Source organism: Carcharodon carcharias, chromosome 2, assembly GCF_017639515.1.
Source record: "Carcharodon carcharias isolate sCarCar2 chromosome 2, sCarCar2.pri, whole genome shotgun sequence".
NCBI classification, from domain to species: Eukaryota; Metazoa; Chordata; class Chondrichthyes; order Lamniformes; family Lamnidae; genus Carcharodon; species Carcharodon carcharias.
Genome location: NC_054468.1, coordinates 200951801 through 200969337, shown reverse-complemented (window position 1 = coordinate 200969337; position 17537 = coordinate 200951801). Strand labels below are relative to the sequence as shown.

General features: G+C 40.8%; 1 protein-coding gene across 2 annotated transcripts in view; it reads right to left on the bottom strand.

Moving 5' to 3' along the window:
• The window catches only part of pigf (phosphatidylinositol glycan anchor biosynthesis, class F), a 64689-nt gene extending 49116 nt beyond the window's left edge, over positions 1 to 15573 (bottom strand). The window contains exons 1-3 of one of the 2 annotated variants that reach the window (XM_041212904.1): positions 15086 to 15573; positions 14909 to 15000; positions 11399 to 11515 (exon numbers count right to left, since the gene is read on the bottom strand). In XM_041212904.1, coding sequence (XP_041068838.1) covers positions 11399 to 11515; positions 14909 to 15000; positions 15086 to 15316 — 440 coding nt within the window. In that variant the 5' untranslated portion in view covers positions 15317 to 15573. The remainder of the gene's footprint in view (positions 1 to 11398; positions 11516 to 14908; positions 15001 to 15085) is intronic. The other variant, XM_041212913.1, reaches the window with a different exon arrangement.
• Positions 15574 to 17537: the final 1964 nt, after the last annotated feature.

Below are 17537 nucleotides of genomic sequence, written 5' to 3'. Positions count from 1 at the left end.
TATATTTTGTTAACAATCGGTACTGGCCTCCCCTTTGCACTACTAGTTTCTGCCAGTCAGGAAGTTGAAGTTTTTTCTCCGTACATATGCATGTCATTATCAACGAGCAGCTGTCCTACAGTGCGGCTGCAGTGTAAATGGGGCAGCTCAATTGCACATCTTGGCTGTACTCCCAAGTAAAGCTTCAGTTACTTTGGAGTACTAGACAGTTGTGGCCTTGAGCAAAGGAAGCAAGAAAAAAAAACCAGGATGAAGGATCACACATGCAGTCAGAATTCCAATTCCTTTATACTCCAGCCAAGCGCTTTATTTGCTGAGTAGATTCTGAAATGCAAGGAAAGCTTTAACTTTTACTTGATTCATGCAGGAATTTATTCAATAAAACAAAAAGGGCAAGAAGTACAACTACAGGAGAGATTTCAAGGCTGACTTTAATATTTAAAAAAAGTGGCCGACAACTGATCCTAGAGTGGGTGGTTTTCAGAAAAAGAACTCCAGCACACCAAGTCCCTATCCAATCACTCCATTCAATAGCCCATGAGTTTTCCAAACAAACACTCAAGTGCATAGTAACTGCAATCTAAGGAGCAAGTGTTTCCGATATATTTGCTTCCGCTGAGTACCAGCAATGTTATTGTTGAAATAAAAGTATATTTCTTTGCATACTAGCACCTGCCTTGAATTATTGAATTGTGAGCCACTTTGTAAAATTTAGAGAAGTCCCAAGCCAAGCATTATAATTGAATATATAGTCTCTTGAATTATTGTACATGTGCCTGCACACCTCCTGGTGGTTGAAATGCTGCAAGACACTAAGGAACAACAGTAAACTTGCATAAATTCCTGCACTTGTATCTGGATAATGTCAATAAAATGCCTTCAACTAGAAAGTTAAATCACAACCATCAATTCTCACCCTTAAGATAGTTTAAACTAAGATTGTTATGGCCCAACAAGCCCAAATATTTTCCCACCACATAATCCTCTAAAACAGAACTTCCTGAACTTTACTAATTGCATACCCCTTTCCAGATCTACCAGCTGAGTGCATGCCCTGACCAGATGGGTTTAATATTTTAACCTCTAAGGCTCAAGTCGTGTACACAAAATGTGCAAATACATATGTTTAAACAAACAATGGCTTAATAGTACTACCTGACATTAATGCAGTTGTTTGTTTGAGCAGAGACATGTTTGGAGGGATAGTTTGCGTCACTAGTTGTTTTCTACTAAGAAGCTGACATACTTTGATTTTATTTCAGTGCATGTTGAAAATCCACTCATAAATTGACATTCCTCTGTGATGGGGGGTCTCAGAATGCAGCACGTGTGGCCTGCTCGCCTGTTCCTGACTTGTCTCCCGTTTTACCAGGGGTGGAGTGGCCAGCAGGGAGGCCCACACCAAGTGGGTAGCCTGGTAGCTTTATCTGTGCAGGCTGGTGCCAGGCAAGTGGGGAGGGAGAAACCTCTTTGGAAGTCCTGTGTCCATCAGAGGCAACCCACCCTCCCATACCCAACTTTTAGCCATCCATCCATTTTTATTCATATCCTAACAGATGTAGTTATAATGCAACGTATGACCAAAAAGAACATTTATGGAGCTCAGTTAGATTGGACAATTGCTGGGTAACTGAGACCACTTTATAGTGTTATTGTAATTGGAGGCTAGCACCATCATTGTTATATTTATTTCAACATGTTCTAAATTCCCACAGAATTTCAAAGCTCTGAGGAAAATATAAAAATGCGATCAATAAAATAAAATCTACATTAGACAATTTCTTCTGCATACGCACACAGCCCCAGGGAAAGCTCATCTACTCCCAGTGGTATGCATACCAGTTGGGGAATCCCTCTCTAAAACAGTACTCCAGATGCAGTCTCACCAATTCCCTTTACAGCTGTAGCAAAGCTTCTCTACTTTTATACTCCATTCCCCTTATAATAAAGGGCAACATTCCATTTGCCTTCCAGATCAGTTACTGCTCTTGCATACTAACTTTATGATTCATGTACAACAGCACCCAGATCCCTCTGTATTGCAGCATTCTGCAGTCTCTCTCCATTTATATAACATTCTGCTTTTCTAATCTTCCTGCCAAAGTGGACAAGCTCACATTTTCCCACATTATACTCCATCTGACAATTTTGCCCACTCACTCAACCTGCTTTCCTATTTTCGTATCATCAGCAAATTTGGCTGCAATACAGAAGGTCCCTTCATCCAAGTCATTAATATAGATTGCGAATAGTTGAGGCTCCAGCACTGATTCCTGTGGCACGCCACTTGTTAGTTTGCCAACTTGAAAATGATCCATTTATCCTGACTGTTTCCTGGTTATCATTACCAGTGTTGCTACTCCGCGGTATTGCCTTGTTGTTTTTCTTTAGCTTTCCAAATCTCCCTTAATGTGAGCCCTCTTCATCTGTCCCACCCTCCCTCCACCGCCAATATTTAGTTTAAAGCCCTTGCTATACGATTCACCAGTACCCTAGTCCCAGAGTGGTTCAAGTGAAGGCTGAGCCAATGGTACAGCTCCAACTTTCTCCAGGACTGATGTCAAGTGCCCCATGAATCAAAATCCATTTCTCACAAACTTTGAGCCACGCATTCAACTCTCTAATCTTATTTATCCTATACCAATTTGCTCATGACTCAGGTAGCAATTCAGAGATTAACACCTTTGTGGCTCTATGTTTTTTAAACTTCAGTCCCTAGCTGTTTACACTCCCTCAGCAGAACCTCTTTCTTAGTCCTACCTATCTCATTGGTACCCATATGAATCTGAACAATTGGATCCTTCCTCTCCACTCCAAGTTCCTCTCCAGCCCTGAGGAGGTGTCCTTAACCCTGGCAATGGGCAGGACAGACAGCCTTTGGACACAGGTCCTCAGCTGCAGAAAGCAGTGTCCATCCCATAACCATACTGTCCCCTACTACAACTACATTCCTTTTTACTCCCACCACTCCCCACCCCCCCCCAACTTGAATGGCTCCCTGCAGTGCCTTCATCAGTATGCTCATCCTCCCTGCAGTCCCTGCTCTTATCTACACAAGCTGTAAGAACCTCTAATCTGTTGGACAACTGAAAAGGCCCAAGTCTCCTCCACCACTACCTTCTGGATCCCCATACCAGCCTCACTTACAGTCGCACCCTCCGGTCCCTGACCGGAGACTAAATCCTAAGCACCTAGCCCAAGGGGTGTGACTGCCTTCTGGAACAAAGTGTCCATGTAACTTTCCTCCTCCCTGATGCACTGCAGTGTTCGAAACTCAGACACCAGCTCATCAACTCAGAGCTGAAGTTCCGCGAGCTGCAATGGCTCACCAAAGTCCGCATGCTACAGCTGCAATGCATTAAAAATGGCAGGGCAGGTAATGTGTTTACTTTAACAAATAAAGGTTTCAAGTTTAGAAATATCACTCAACTGTTGTTTGTAACTCTTTCGAGTACAAACACGTTTCCATCTGTTCCTATTCAGATGAAGTTACATTGTTTCATAGTTTGCCATTGTGAGATTTGAACTCTTGATCTTGGGGTTACAAGCCCAGTACCATAACCACTTGGCTATTTAGGCCAAGCCTCAACTGTTGTTTGTATTTATACTAAGTAGTTTAACTAGTTAAATCATAAATTTTAATGTAATCCTTACATCTCTCAGTCCTGGTTTAAAATTACTCCCTGTGTTTAGAGGGATAAAATCTTAAACTCATTCACCTACTTGGTCATCTAATTAAATCCCTAAACACTCACCAGCTTCTAATGGCTGAAAAATAAAAATAAAAACCAGCACCCCTATTCCCATTTAGACTGAATTCCCAAGTTAGCACTTGTATCTTGTCACACTCGGGCCTTGTCATACTCGGCTTGAAACGAGCTTCAAATGCTTGAAATCTGGTTTAATCTTGGCTTCCTATTGCACTTTAGGAACAATACAATGGTGGCCAGCACTGTGAAGTCCAATCAGGAGCCACCCAGCACTTTTCACATATCACAGTAACAACTGCAAAAATGCCTGGCATGGGGAGAGTGACTGCATTCATGCAGCTTAAACCATGGCTCTCAACTGAGTTTACAAGGGCCATAACCACAGAACACGGCCATTCATACTGCAGATGACAATTTGTCTTTTGTCTTTTAAAAAAGGCTAACATGTACCTTATCAACATGTCACCAAACTTCAGAAGAGTGGTACGAGTGATATGAGGCTGGCTCAGTAAACAAATGATGGTGAAAGACATGAAAGTTAGAAGTTCACTCAAAGTCCTCTCATTTCTTACCTGTTGTACTCCTGCTCCCAAGTCAGCACTCAAAATGTTGCCTCGTCTCCCAATGGTCAAACCTACCCCTGAACAAATGCAGATGGAGTAGGCATTGATGGACCTTCATGGGATGCAGAACCTAAAGTGCCTAGGTCAAAAGCATCACAGCAGTTGAGGTAGGATCGGAGCAGTCTGCCTCTACCTCTTCTGGAACCACAAAGGATGCACCATGTAGAGGTGTCAATAAACCCAAGTTAAAAACTGTAACTCACTAAGGTTGTGTGCAGGGGTGTTAGACAAAATGTTATATTTCAGAAACAAAAAGAAGCCACATCACAGATTTTGCAGCCAGGTGGTGAATGATGGCTCTCGATGCTAGCCTTGAGGGAAGTTGCCCACAGGATATCTAGTGACCTCTGTGGCGTGGATTTCACTTTTCCCAAAGTTAATTTTGTTCTGGAGTCAGCTATAGGAGATCTCCAGCAACAGTGATGTCATCAAGCTGTTCAAACAGCCAGTCACAGTGAGGAATTCTCACAGACAGCAAACCAGTTACTAACATTTCACACTTTAGAAAATGAAATAAAGATTGGGACATAGACAAGGAATTAAGGCAGAAACTGAAAGATCAAACTTAAATAAACAATTTTTTGGAATTTATGATGAAATGGAGAGATTTGACATTCCACAAATGTAAGACTTGTTTTTCAGGACCAGAGAGTTTGCTCAGCTACAATTATGATGTAGTACATTTTCTACAATATGTATTTACAGTATTTAGTACATGTCATACATTAGAACAGTGACTACTCTTCAAAAAAATACTTAATTGGCTGTAAAGCACTTTGAGGTATCGGATGATCATGATCAATACTATATAAATACATGTCTTCCTTTTCACTCCAGTGTTTAAAGTCGCAATCAACAAGGTGTCACTAAGGGTTTTTACATCAAAAATATTAGTATGAAAAAATGGTATTCATGTCAATTCAGTGATTTCTAATGGATTTTGATCTATGAGGATTTCAACAGCGCACAATGTGGAGGACTGGGGCTGGAGGACTGGGGGTGGAAGGGGGTGGGGGGGGCAAATCACTGACCTTAGCTGCTAGATATCAGTGTTTAACTGCACACGTGCAGTGAGAGAGGTTGCTGTCAGATCCATGATATAACAATGGCAAACAGTTTTACCATCACTGATTAGCACCCTGCCAGAGTGCCAACCTATTCTTTCACTTACCATATGGCAAATGTTAATACATCATAGGATACACTGGGCCAGATGTACCATGGTAGATAATGGGAAAAAGACAATTTAGAACAAAAAGAGCGCGTGTCTGCATGCTTGAGGGGAGGGAGAAGCAGTGGTCCTGATGTTGGGAATGAGCCACAAGATTTCATTATTTTTTTGCTATGCAAGTCAGCATTAGGCAAATCATGCTATTAGGGCACCTTTCGCATCCCAGGCAACAATTTGAACAGCTGGTCTGGCAATGGCTGCCCCACCTTCATCCTCCATGTTCTCCTTAACCAAAAATGAGGAATATATATGATCCTTCATCCTCAAACTGCAATTTCCCTGCTGCACAATGTTGTGCAGGTGCAGAATACCACTATCATTTTTGATACCCTGGCTGCCAAGTACCAGATGCATTCTCAAGACATATTTGGGCTCCTGAAAAGCATCAATATTCCAATGACTTGTTCTATGACATGTAGGTCTTGTCGGAGTCCTACTGAGCCCCATTAGTGGGGTTCCTCATCTAAGCTAAGTTCTGAGCTCAGTTTGAAGGGGGGGCTTCCTCAAAGGTGTCAAGAGCTAAGTTTGAAGGGGGTATCCCTTATCTTCCAAGATGCAAAGTTTGCCCCCCCTAGAATGCATCACGTGAGATCCCAGGGAACCTGGTGGACACCTGCATGAAACTCTTGTGGCTTCGTATTTGTGAACAAATGTCCCTGTACTTGTGGGAATCCAGCCAGAGGGGTGAATCCAAGGGTCCAATTATTATCATTTTATGGGATGTGGGTGTTGCTGGCTAGGCTAGCAGTTATTGTCCATCCATAATTGCCCTCGAGAAGGTGGTGGTGATGGTGAGCTGCCTTCGTGAACCACTGCAGTTCATGTGGTGTAGATACACCCAGTGATGCTAGCGAGTGAGTTCCAGGGTTTTGACCCAGCAGTGAAGGAACAGCAAATATTTCCAAGTCAGGGTGGTGAGTGGCTTGGAGGGGAAATTCCAGGTGGTGGTGTTCCCATGTATCTGCTGCACTTGTCTGTCTAGATGGTAGTGGTTGTGGGTTTGGAAAGTCCTGCCTGAGGAGCCTTGGTGAGTTTCTGCAATGTATCTTGCAGATGGTACACACTGCTGCTACTGTTTGGTGGTAGTGGACGGAGTGAATGTATGTGGAAGGGGTGCCAATCAAGTGGGCTCCTTTGCCCTGTTGAGTGTTGTGGGAGCTGTACTCATCCAGGCAAGTGGAGAGTATTCCATCACACTCCTGACTTGTGCCTTGTAGATGGTGGACAGGCTTTGGGGGAAGTCAGGAGGCTGGTTACTCACTGCAGGGTTCCTAGCCTCTGACCTGCTCTTGTAGCCACAGTATTTATATGGCTACTCAGTTCAGTTTCTGGTCAATGGTAACCCCCCAAGTTGTTGATAGTGGGGGATTCAGTGATGGTAATGCCATTGAATGTCAAGGGGCGATGGTTAGAATCTCTCTTATTGGAGATGGTCATTGCCTGGCACTTGAGGCATGAATGTTACTTGCCACTTTTCAGCCCAACCCTGGATACTGTGTAGGTCTTGCTGCGTTTGGACAGGGATGGCTATTGTCATCACAAAGGAAGTTTATGGAACTCTCACCCTGACAAACAATCCATCTGTCACCTACCATATGCATTTATGTGCAGCCAATTGCAAGACTCTCAAGATGTCTCTGGCATAGTCATGGAAGGAACCAGAGCTATAAACTGTAAAGGCCAGGGATGACTTTCACAGTTACTGGTAACGTATATCTGCCAGGTCCAGCTGGGAGCAGGTCTCAAGGAGACTGAAGATATCCGCCACCATCTGTGATACCCTCAGTCTGTGGAAGCACTGCTCATCTGATGTGAAGGAAGCTGAGTGGCTGTCCGTAAACTGTGACATAGGTCATGCATCCTCCATCCCACTCTTGTGCATGTGCTGATCCCACCACAGCATACCATCATTGCCATGGATGGTGATGATCTGCCTCTTCTGATGTGCTGTCAAATGCATCCTATGTGCTTCCCATGCTGACCTCATTAGTCTGAAAGCTTCCAAAAAGTCTAGAAAAAGCTGTATCCACATGAAAACTGCCAAACATTTACCAGAGGGAACAGAGACACCCAGGCGAGCTTTTAGTCAGCGGGGATAATCACAACATTAAATATTCCCTGAACTGCAGCTCAAAAGCACCTCCGTTTCAATGGTCAATTTTCCAAGCCCCAAGAAACCTGCCCCGGACAGGTTAAATTTAACCAATGAAATTAAGTGTAAGAAAGAGACTCCCTTAACAACCCCTAAGGACATAAATTGCAGCAACAGGCACCTACCCGCCTGCAAGAACTAAAGCCCCAACTTCATGCACACCTCATTAAACCCTGAAATGGCTGCGGTGTAGCTGGGTTGCAGTCATGATTCAGTTAGTTATTTTAACTACCCACTCTCCCTCAAGCTCTGGAAGTTAAAATTCCTCAAATTATTAGCTCTGATACCCGTAGGACCATTTTAATGTATAGCACCTTTGATTATGAGCAGTTGACAGCAATGTCTTCAAAGCAAATTAACTAGCACGAGGGGTATTTTTCAGGGATCTTTAGTCCTAGTGAAGACACTCAGACTCCATGACTCATCTAATCTATTTGTAACATCTGATCAAATGACTATGAACAAGGAAAGAAATGAAAGACTGTTTTATCTAAAGTGTCCGTTAGATGCCAATAGACTATGAGGCAGTTTTCTAAAAGGGAACTAACCCTTATGAATGAACTTCAATTCTAAATCAGATATTCTGCATTTGTGGAGTCTTACCCACGCCTTTTTGCTTTAGCCTAGCATTTTATTAATATACAAATCTAGAACCATAGTTTAAACCAAATGAAACATTCTAGCTGTTCAATATGATAGGATACACATTTGGTATCTTATTTATTTTTCAACATGCTGTTTACTGGGGTTGGGGTTGATTGGACTAGCATAGCTCAGACCCATCAAACATAGCTACCAAAAAGATCAGTCTTAGTGCTCAAGAGACTTACTCTGTTTATGAAAACTTTTTAAGCTAATTATGCAAAAATAAATTAGAAACTGTCTCATGTGTGAACAAATAAGTGCACCAGGAATCTCAAGAACAGACACTTATACACTGGCTACTCTATAATTCTGGCTGCAGTAGGTGGGGATAAAATTGTTTAACAACTATTATTCCCTTTTTCCAAATTTCAGTCCCCTAAGTGTACTCTATGATCCAGAAATTTAAAAAAAGTCTCTGTAAAGCACACCTCAACTAGAATGTCCTAAAGTGCTTTTGCCTATTTTGATAATATTGTCACATTAATTAACCATTTTGTTTCAAAATTTCATACTTATTCAGTGAATTGACATTTTTTATATTTGTTTCTTAAAACCATTTTAGAAACTCTGCAGCCTTCTTTTTCCTCCAGGCGTCTTGCACCCCTTGCAATGCTTATTTTCCTACCGAATCAGCCAACTCCAGTCACCTTCAATTTTCTGAGTAAAATTTTAAGTATTTGACACTTTCTACTGATTTCACATTTTTTTGTGTATTCTAGTTAACTTTTTTTTAAAAAAACACACTTCACATTGTCTCAATTTTCTCTTTAATCTCCAATCTTATTGGTATTACCCTTCCCACATACCCTTATTATTACTCCAAATCAGATTTGGCCATTACAAATGCTCCTCAACTTCACTCAAAAGAATTCAGCTCACTTCACATTATTCAATCCAGATAACTTTTGACCTTGACTATTTGAACACTAGGAACATGCAGCCCTCCTTAGTTTTAATATCTTTCAGCAAATAATTAGTTAATTGAAGTCTTTCACCCTCTCGACAATTCCAGTCTTCAGAATAATTTTCCGATAATTTTCTCCTCTTAAGTAGCCTAAAAGACATCATAATTTTTACAAGTTTTGGCTCAGGTAAACTAATGCTGCAGTTATGGTGAAACTGGCCAGCAAACCACACTGCATAATCTCCTATTCCATTCACACACATCTACCCATCCACATTGAACAGATTCTTCCTCAAATACTGCCATTCTTCTCAGTCGTTGACCCATGGCAAGTTTAAAAAAGGAGCCTGGAATCTAAATTTAGATAGCAAAATAATATGAAAAAGGTGACAGGTACAAAAACCTCCACTTTCTATAGAAAATGGGTGAGTATCAACCAAAACTCATACACTAACTGAAGTATATAGATAAGCTCTATAGAAGAGAAACAGGGCATTTGGTCAACTGCTCTATTCAAGCATTTATGCTCCACATGAGCCTCCTCCTGCCTCTCTTCATCAAACCCCATCAACATATTTTTCTATTCTTCATAGATATCTAGCTTCTCATTAAATGCACCTATGCTATTTGAGTCAACCACTCCTTGTCACAGCAAGTTCCATATTCCTATCACTCTGGGTAAAGTAGTTTATCCTGAGTTCCTACTAGATTCATCAATTACTATCTTATATTTATGATGACCTCTAGTTTTGCACTCACCCACAAGTGGAAACATTTTATTTACGCTTACCCTATCAAATTCTTTCATAATCATAAAGACCTCCATTTAGGTCATCCTTCAATCTTCCTTTCTTCCTTTCCAGAAAAAATAGCCCCAGCCTGCTCACCCTTTACTGGTAAATATATCCTCCAAGTTCTGGTTTAGTCAGTGTAAATCTGTTTGCAACTTTTCCAGTGCCTCTAGATCCTCTATATGGAAAGCAGAACTGTACCCGATACTCCAACTACGGTCTAACCATGGTTTGATAAATATAAGTAATTCAAGCCATTTTAAGATTAAATATTACATGATATAATCTAGGAGGAACAATCTAGTCCCTGGATTATGACATTAAAAACCATTTGAATTTTGTTTTGCGGCTTATGATGCCATCAGTACCTAAAGACTCTGTTACAACCATGTATCTCATGACCAGCCAGTGTTCTATATTTGGGAAAGGGACAAATATTTCCATATTTTTGCAATTAACGTTAAACAGCCCTGAAGTGAAGATTTTTAACAGTAAAGCTTTTCCAAATGTGTCAAGGGACAACCTTATGGTTAAGTACTCCTCAGGTAACCCACTATTTTCTGAGGAGCATGGTGTATTTCACTGAAAAAGATTTAAATGGCTGAGGGAATTGTACATTCAGTACATAAATGAAATATATCCTTCTGTTATAGGCTGAACATTTCTATGGTCACATTGATTTGAAACACTGAATTTATTTAAAGAGATAAAGCAACACCAGTGTAGCAAAGTTATTTGCTGGATACTTGAACAACTTATTCATCAACTAGCTGAGCCACACAGACCATTTTTAGACTTTGTTTCACTGACCTCAGCCAGGATGGCAGGAGAGGCAGAAAATTGACCTGAGCTCTTTCAACGTAAAAGGAAGGGTAAGAAGAAAGCTACTTAAGGCCCCATCTTAAGGACACTATCTGCAACCAAAGTTGTGAGCACATGCTGAAAATGGACATCAGTTGAGCGCAAGATTTATATCAACTGCAATAGTCCCCATGGTTAAAGAGTCTGTTAACACTGTCAAGGTCCATACATAAACAATAGCTGCTTTCAATCAGTAAGGAAAGTTTTACATAAATGCTGTAATAGTAATACTAAGCCAAATTACAAGGTTATCTACTATTACTGCGTAAGTCACACCAGCGAGCAAAAAAACTCAGATAAGGTGCAACTGCAGCACTGATTTTACATTAATAAGATTAGATTCCATATGATTACAAAGCAGAGAATAATCAGATCATTGGATATATTGGGTTACCATCAGAAATAAAATTTCCAGTTTAGTTTTCCTGTAAAATCATAAGACTGAACCAACACAAAAGTCCACACCCTCTTCATTGCTTACCCATTCTTACTGAAGACACGTATCCATGCCTGTACATTAGGTCCGAGAATACATACACAACGAAGTGTTGTAAAGGTAGATAGTAGAACTGCAAACAAAAAAGTCTCCCTAAAGGACCTGTAAAATACAGAACTAATTTACAATTGGTAGCTTCATAAAATAGTTAAGTATTTACTATAAATTATTCACTGCATACACAAAAGAAGGGCCAGCAAAGCCTTCCAAGACCAGAGTTTTGAGGTTTGTGGCCAGATCTTCCCCTGCTAAAAACAGGGAAGAACTGCTGTAGCTATCATGCAGAGAAGTGGAGTACATCAGGCATGCAATATTATCAGATATTATGTGGCCTTATGCCCAAAGCAAGTGGGACTTGCTTATGTCAGCAGTCTTTTCTACTTGGGCACAAGAAGAAAATATATGTAATGAGTTTTCACTGAACTTGCAGAAAGTCACTTTTGTAATCAATGGGAACTTAATAAAGGGCCCAAAGTTAGCTTAAAAATTTAGATTAGTTTATTAATAAAGCGAAAGAAACCAAGGCTAATCTCAACCAACACTTTGTTTTTATCCCCTTTCCCTCAGTTTGTTTCTCCAGATCAGAGGGCCTTGGCTGACATACCAGAGTGTTATCAATTCTTGAAGTGCTCAAAGGCAGGCTGGGGCATCTCTGCTGGATTTGATTCTCTGGAATGGATCAGCTAGTTCTGCTTAATGTCTTTCCTTCTTCCACACCTCCACTGCACCACAACTGAAGTCAGTGGCACATCACCGAGGTAAATATGGAGATTTCCCACAAGGGTAGCAACAAACTTCATGACAGAGTAATAAAGGACATTGTCAGTGAAATTTGTTGCATCCTGATGAACATCTTAAGGGTTTCACTATACAGGAATTGGCCCCAGAGACTGGAAAGAAGGGAAAGTAGTACCAATTTATATTTAAAAAAAAAACTATAGGCCTGTGAACTGGACATTGGTCATGGATAAAATAGTAAGCACAGTAAGATGGGATCTTGCTCGAGCAGCTCTACCAGATTTATTCAGGATTATAATAGTTTGCAAGGAGAGCTCAGTTAATTGAATATGATTTTTCAACAACATCTTTGGCACAGTACTAGACTATTTGACATGATAGAAAAACACAAAAAAAGACAAAAATAACTAACTAATTCGTTGAGTCAGAGGTTGCAATGGGTAGTTATTAAGGGAACATTAACATAGAAGACTAGAGTGATCTCATGGCTCTGGGACCATTGTTATTTTCAAATGTATAAAAATCATTTTTGTGGAAAGGGCCTGCAAATATGCTAATGGAAAGCAAACTGAAAGGGGTTGAATACAAGAAACAATTGGATCACTTGAAGTTGTATAAGGATTAATTGGAAGCTTAGTCTTAAAGTTGTTAAATGAATAGAAATTCACGTCATGAAGATGTGGAAGGGAAACAAAAAGTGGCAATACAAAAGTGATGGGAACTATCCCTAGAAAATACAGATGGGGACCTAGGAGATTTACATCCAGTCCCTGGAGCAATATAAATGAAGGCAGTTAAGCTTTTGATAAATAGGATGCTTTGAGAGGTGATTATTGGCACAGGATGTTTGTGTTGGAAAAGGGTGACTTTACTGGTATTTAAGATATTGAACAGAATAGATAAATTGGATCACAGAGTGATGTTCAAAATTAGCACATGTTCTGGAACAAGAGGACATGGATTCAAGCTTAGACCAGAGGTGAATAAGCAGTTGAGATCCAATTTCTTCACACAGGTGGTGAATATTTGGAATAGCCTGCCTTAAGCAGTGGAAGGGAAGGAAGTTCTAACTTTTAAGATGGTAATGGATAGATTTTTGTGCACAAGTCTACTATAAAAGGTATTACAGATAAAATGTGGTATGATGTCAGAGACCCTTGGGACCAGATGGAATCTAATGGTCTTACCATCAAGGAACAGTCCTATTTCCTAAACACACTGGAACAAGGCAAGGTTAAATAATGATATGTTGTGAATAACTTGGTTGCCTTGGAGAGGCAGAGAGTAATGACCCAAACTTGCTTAAAAATTAGCTGTAGATTTGTTTCTGGAGTCTTTTTGCCTCCCTTCAGAGTTGCATTACTAACAAAGAGGAGGGAGTATTCCTGGCTTTCAGACTTTTTCCAACCTCTTTTGTATGTTTGTAAGTGTCAAAGTTCTCACAGTATCTTTTACAACAATAAAAATAAACTCTGGCAGCTCAGTGGCTGGAACAAGCATATCAGGAAAAATATTCCAGAAACTGCAACACAGCCTGAAAATTCAGACGAAAACAAAGGTAAAATATGGGAGAAACTAAAATTAGTTTGTATTATAGACTTTGTCTCCAACAGAAATTTGAAAACAGCAAGAGCATTTCAGTGCTGTATAAGCTTATTACCATATTGTACACACAGTTTCTCCTGCATCTACAATTCTTAAATACAGAACTAAAATACATTTTCTTCCTTTTACATAGATTTACAGCACAAACAGGCCGTTCAGCCCGCTGGTCTATGCTGGTGTTTTACACTCCACACAAGTCTTCACCCACCCTACTTCAACTAACTCTATCAGCATACCCTCATATTATCTTCTCCCGCATATTCTTATCTAGCCTTCCCTTAAAAGCATCGAAGCGACCCATCTCAACTACTCCATATGGTAACAGATTCCACATTTTAACCACTCTCTAGAGAAATAAACTTCTCCAGCGCTCCATATTGAATTTATCAGTAACTATCTTATATTCAAGACCAAGTTTTAGACTCCTTCACAAGTGGAAACATTTTCACTTCAACCACCCTATAAACAACTTCATAATTTTAAGGATCTCTATTAGGATACCACTTGAGCCTTCTCTTTTCTAGTGAAGAGTCCCAGCATAATTCAGTTTTTCCTGATAGGCATAATCTCTCAGTTCTGGTATCTTTGTAATTTTTTTTGCACCTTCTCCCATGCCTCAATATTATTTTTTGTAATGTGGAGTCTAGAACTATAGACAATATTCTAAGACAAAAACAGGAAATGCTGGAAAAACTCAGCAGGTTGAACAGCATCTGTGGAGAGAGAAACAGAGTTAACCTTTTGAGTCCATATGATTCTTCTTCAGAACGTTTATTTTGCTTTAAATCACAAAATTCTAAGCATGGTCTAACCAAGCTTCTGTGAAGATTAACATACCCTCTCCACTTTTAAATTCTATTCCTATAGAAATGAACCAGTGTTTATTTTACTTTTTTTAAATGCCCTCACTAACATGAATTGCTACTGTTTAACAATATTGAATCGGGTACTTTTAATTGACCAAGGTGCCTGCTTAAAACAGATATTACACTCCTACTGTATATAACTTAGGGTCCTACACCAGTTTCCTCTCTGACCTTGGAAAAAAAAGGAGACAGACATCAGCTATTTACATTTTCTCCTTGACTACAAGCTATATGTACCCTTTGAGAATAAAAGTCTTGACTGAATTGCACTCAACTGTATACTTACAGTAGTAGCGGTGCTCCATATAAAACGATAATTCCATGAAATATTACGCAGGAAGTAAAGAACAACAAACAGGACCTGACGATCTTAGTGACCTGAAGAAACAAATAGAGATTATTTAATACTTTAAGTCAAAATACACAGCATCCAAAATATGTGAAACGTCCATCACGACCTTACCTTGTTAGTGGAGGAATTCTTTTTGCTCGAGGTAGTATTCGTTTCCAGCAATGAAAACAAAACAATGGTAACAGCAGCAACAGTGGCAGAGCTAACACACAACCACAGCAGGTGGGTTCCAATGATCGAAAAGTCATCCAAAAATAAAGGAGGAACCAAGGTAGAAAGCACGACAGAGAGAATGAGAATAATATGCGCAGAAAACATGCCTCTTAACTCAATATCCTTCATATTTGTCCCTCGACTTATCAAACCGTCTGCGTAAAATGTTACAGGAGGAAAGATCACTCCTGATGAGTAATAATAATAAACCGCTTCTAAAGCTGATTTTTTTAAAATCAAATGTTGATTTGCGGTATTGGTTCATCTGGATTCTCCTGTACCCAGATTACAGACCAATCTCACTTCACCTCCCCCACATTCAGCATCATTACACAAGACAAACCTGTGTTAGTGCAGCGGAAGCATTAACCCCGGCCCTTGGTGATTGGCAACGCCACCTGACCAATCAGAGCCAGGACATGCACGGCCTGCTGCCTGCCTATTGGGCACTTTGGACCAATCGTATCGAAGGAGGGCGGGACTTATGACGTATGACTCTCGGAATGTTACTTGTTCTTGGGTGCTTTCAGCCATTGGGCAGGTGTGTTGTGGGCAGGTTTATCTGGGAACATTGTAACTGGGGCTTCGGGGTAGCTGTATCCAGGGTCAGTTGTGTTGGGACATTTGTATCCAGGAATAGTTGTGTGAGGAGTGGTTGTATCCAGGGCCAGTTATGTTGAGGGCAGTTGTATCCAGGGCCAGTTGTGTTAGGGGTAGATGTATCCAGGGACATTTGTGTGGGAGCAGTTTAGAATGATCAGATTTTCAAAAGTGAAAACATTGAAAAGCCTTGGGAGGGCAGCATTCCATGATAGTGCATATTGGGCAACCAATGGCAGGAGTCTGGGGGAGGGGCAGTTGAAGTTGGCAAGTCATGTGATGATATTTCCCAGAATATCTCCAGCCAGAGTTGGCAACTCCATGAAGGTACCCAATTAATGAAGACAGCCTTATCCCAACCACAGACCTTTGTTTCAAAGACATTTCTACCTCATTTTCTTAAAAAAATTGAACCAAGGCTTTTTTGTCACAAGATCTCAGAATCCTATTCCACTTTAACTTTCCTGTGCAATACACAATGGTAAAAGCAATTCCCATTTAAAAGCTTTATTTATTTTCATTTGCACACTGGAATCTAACAATGGACATTTTCAGCAAGAAGCAGGATTTTAAACTTGTGAGTGTACCTTAAGTGTGGGAGATTTTATTTGCACCCAGAGCCACGAACAGAAAAGTACAAGGTCTTTCAATGAGAAGTTTGGTTAAATGTGCCACTGCTGAACTGAACTTGCCTGCCGCCTTCCTCAGTGCTGACTGGTGATTTACCGATAGGCATCATCCATCTACTTCTTCAAGGCCAATCATCTTCTGCTGCTTCATCAATGACCTTCCTTCCATCATAAGATCAGATGTGGGGATGTTCGTTGATGATTGCATAATGTTCAGCACCATTCACAACTCCTCAGATACTGAAGCAGTCCATGTTCAAAGGCAGCAAGACCTGGACAATATCCAGGGTTGGGCTGACATGTGGCAAGTAACATTCAAATGCTAAGCAATGACAATCACCAACAAGAGAGTATCTAACCATCGCTCCTGGACATTCAATGGCATTACCATTGCTGAATCCCCCGCTATTAACATCCTAGGAGCTACTATTGACCAGAAGCTGAACTGGACTAGCCATATAAATACTGTGGCTACAAGAGCAGGTCAGAGGCAAGGAATCCTGCGGTGAGTAACTCACCTCCTGACTCCTCAAAGCCAATACACCATCTACAAGGCACGAGTCAGGAGCATGATGGAATACTTTCCACTTGCCTGGATGAGTGCAGCTCCAACAACATTCAAGAAGCTTTGCACCAGCCAGGTCAAAGCAGCCCGCTAGATTGGCACCCCATCTACAATCATTCAGTTCCTCTACGACTGACACACAGTGGCAGCAGTTTGTACCATCTGCAAGATGCATTGCAGGAACTCACCAATGCTCCTTAGACAGCACCTACCAAACCCACGACCACTGCCATCTAGAAGGACAAGGGCAGCAAACAGATGGGAACAGCACTACCTGGAAGTTCACCTCCAAGCCACTCACCATCCTGACTTGGAAATATATCATCATTCCTTCACTGTCACAGGCTCAAAATCCTGGAACTCCCTCCCTAATAGGTTTACCTACACCACATGGACTGCAGCAGTTCAAGAAGGCAGCTTACCACCACCTTCTCAAGGGAAATTAGGGATGGGCAATAAATGCTGGCTAGTCAGTGATGTCCAAGTAAAAAAAATGTGGCTTGCAATTAATTTTCAGGACACCACTTAATCTTCTGTCGTTACCCAGAGGCTGATT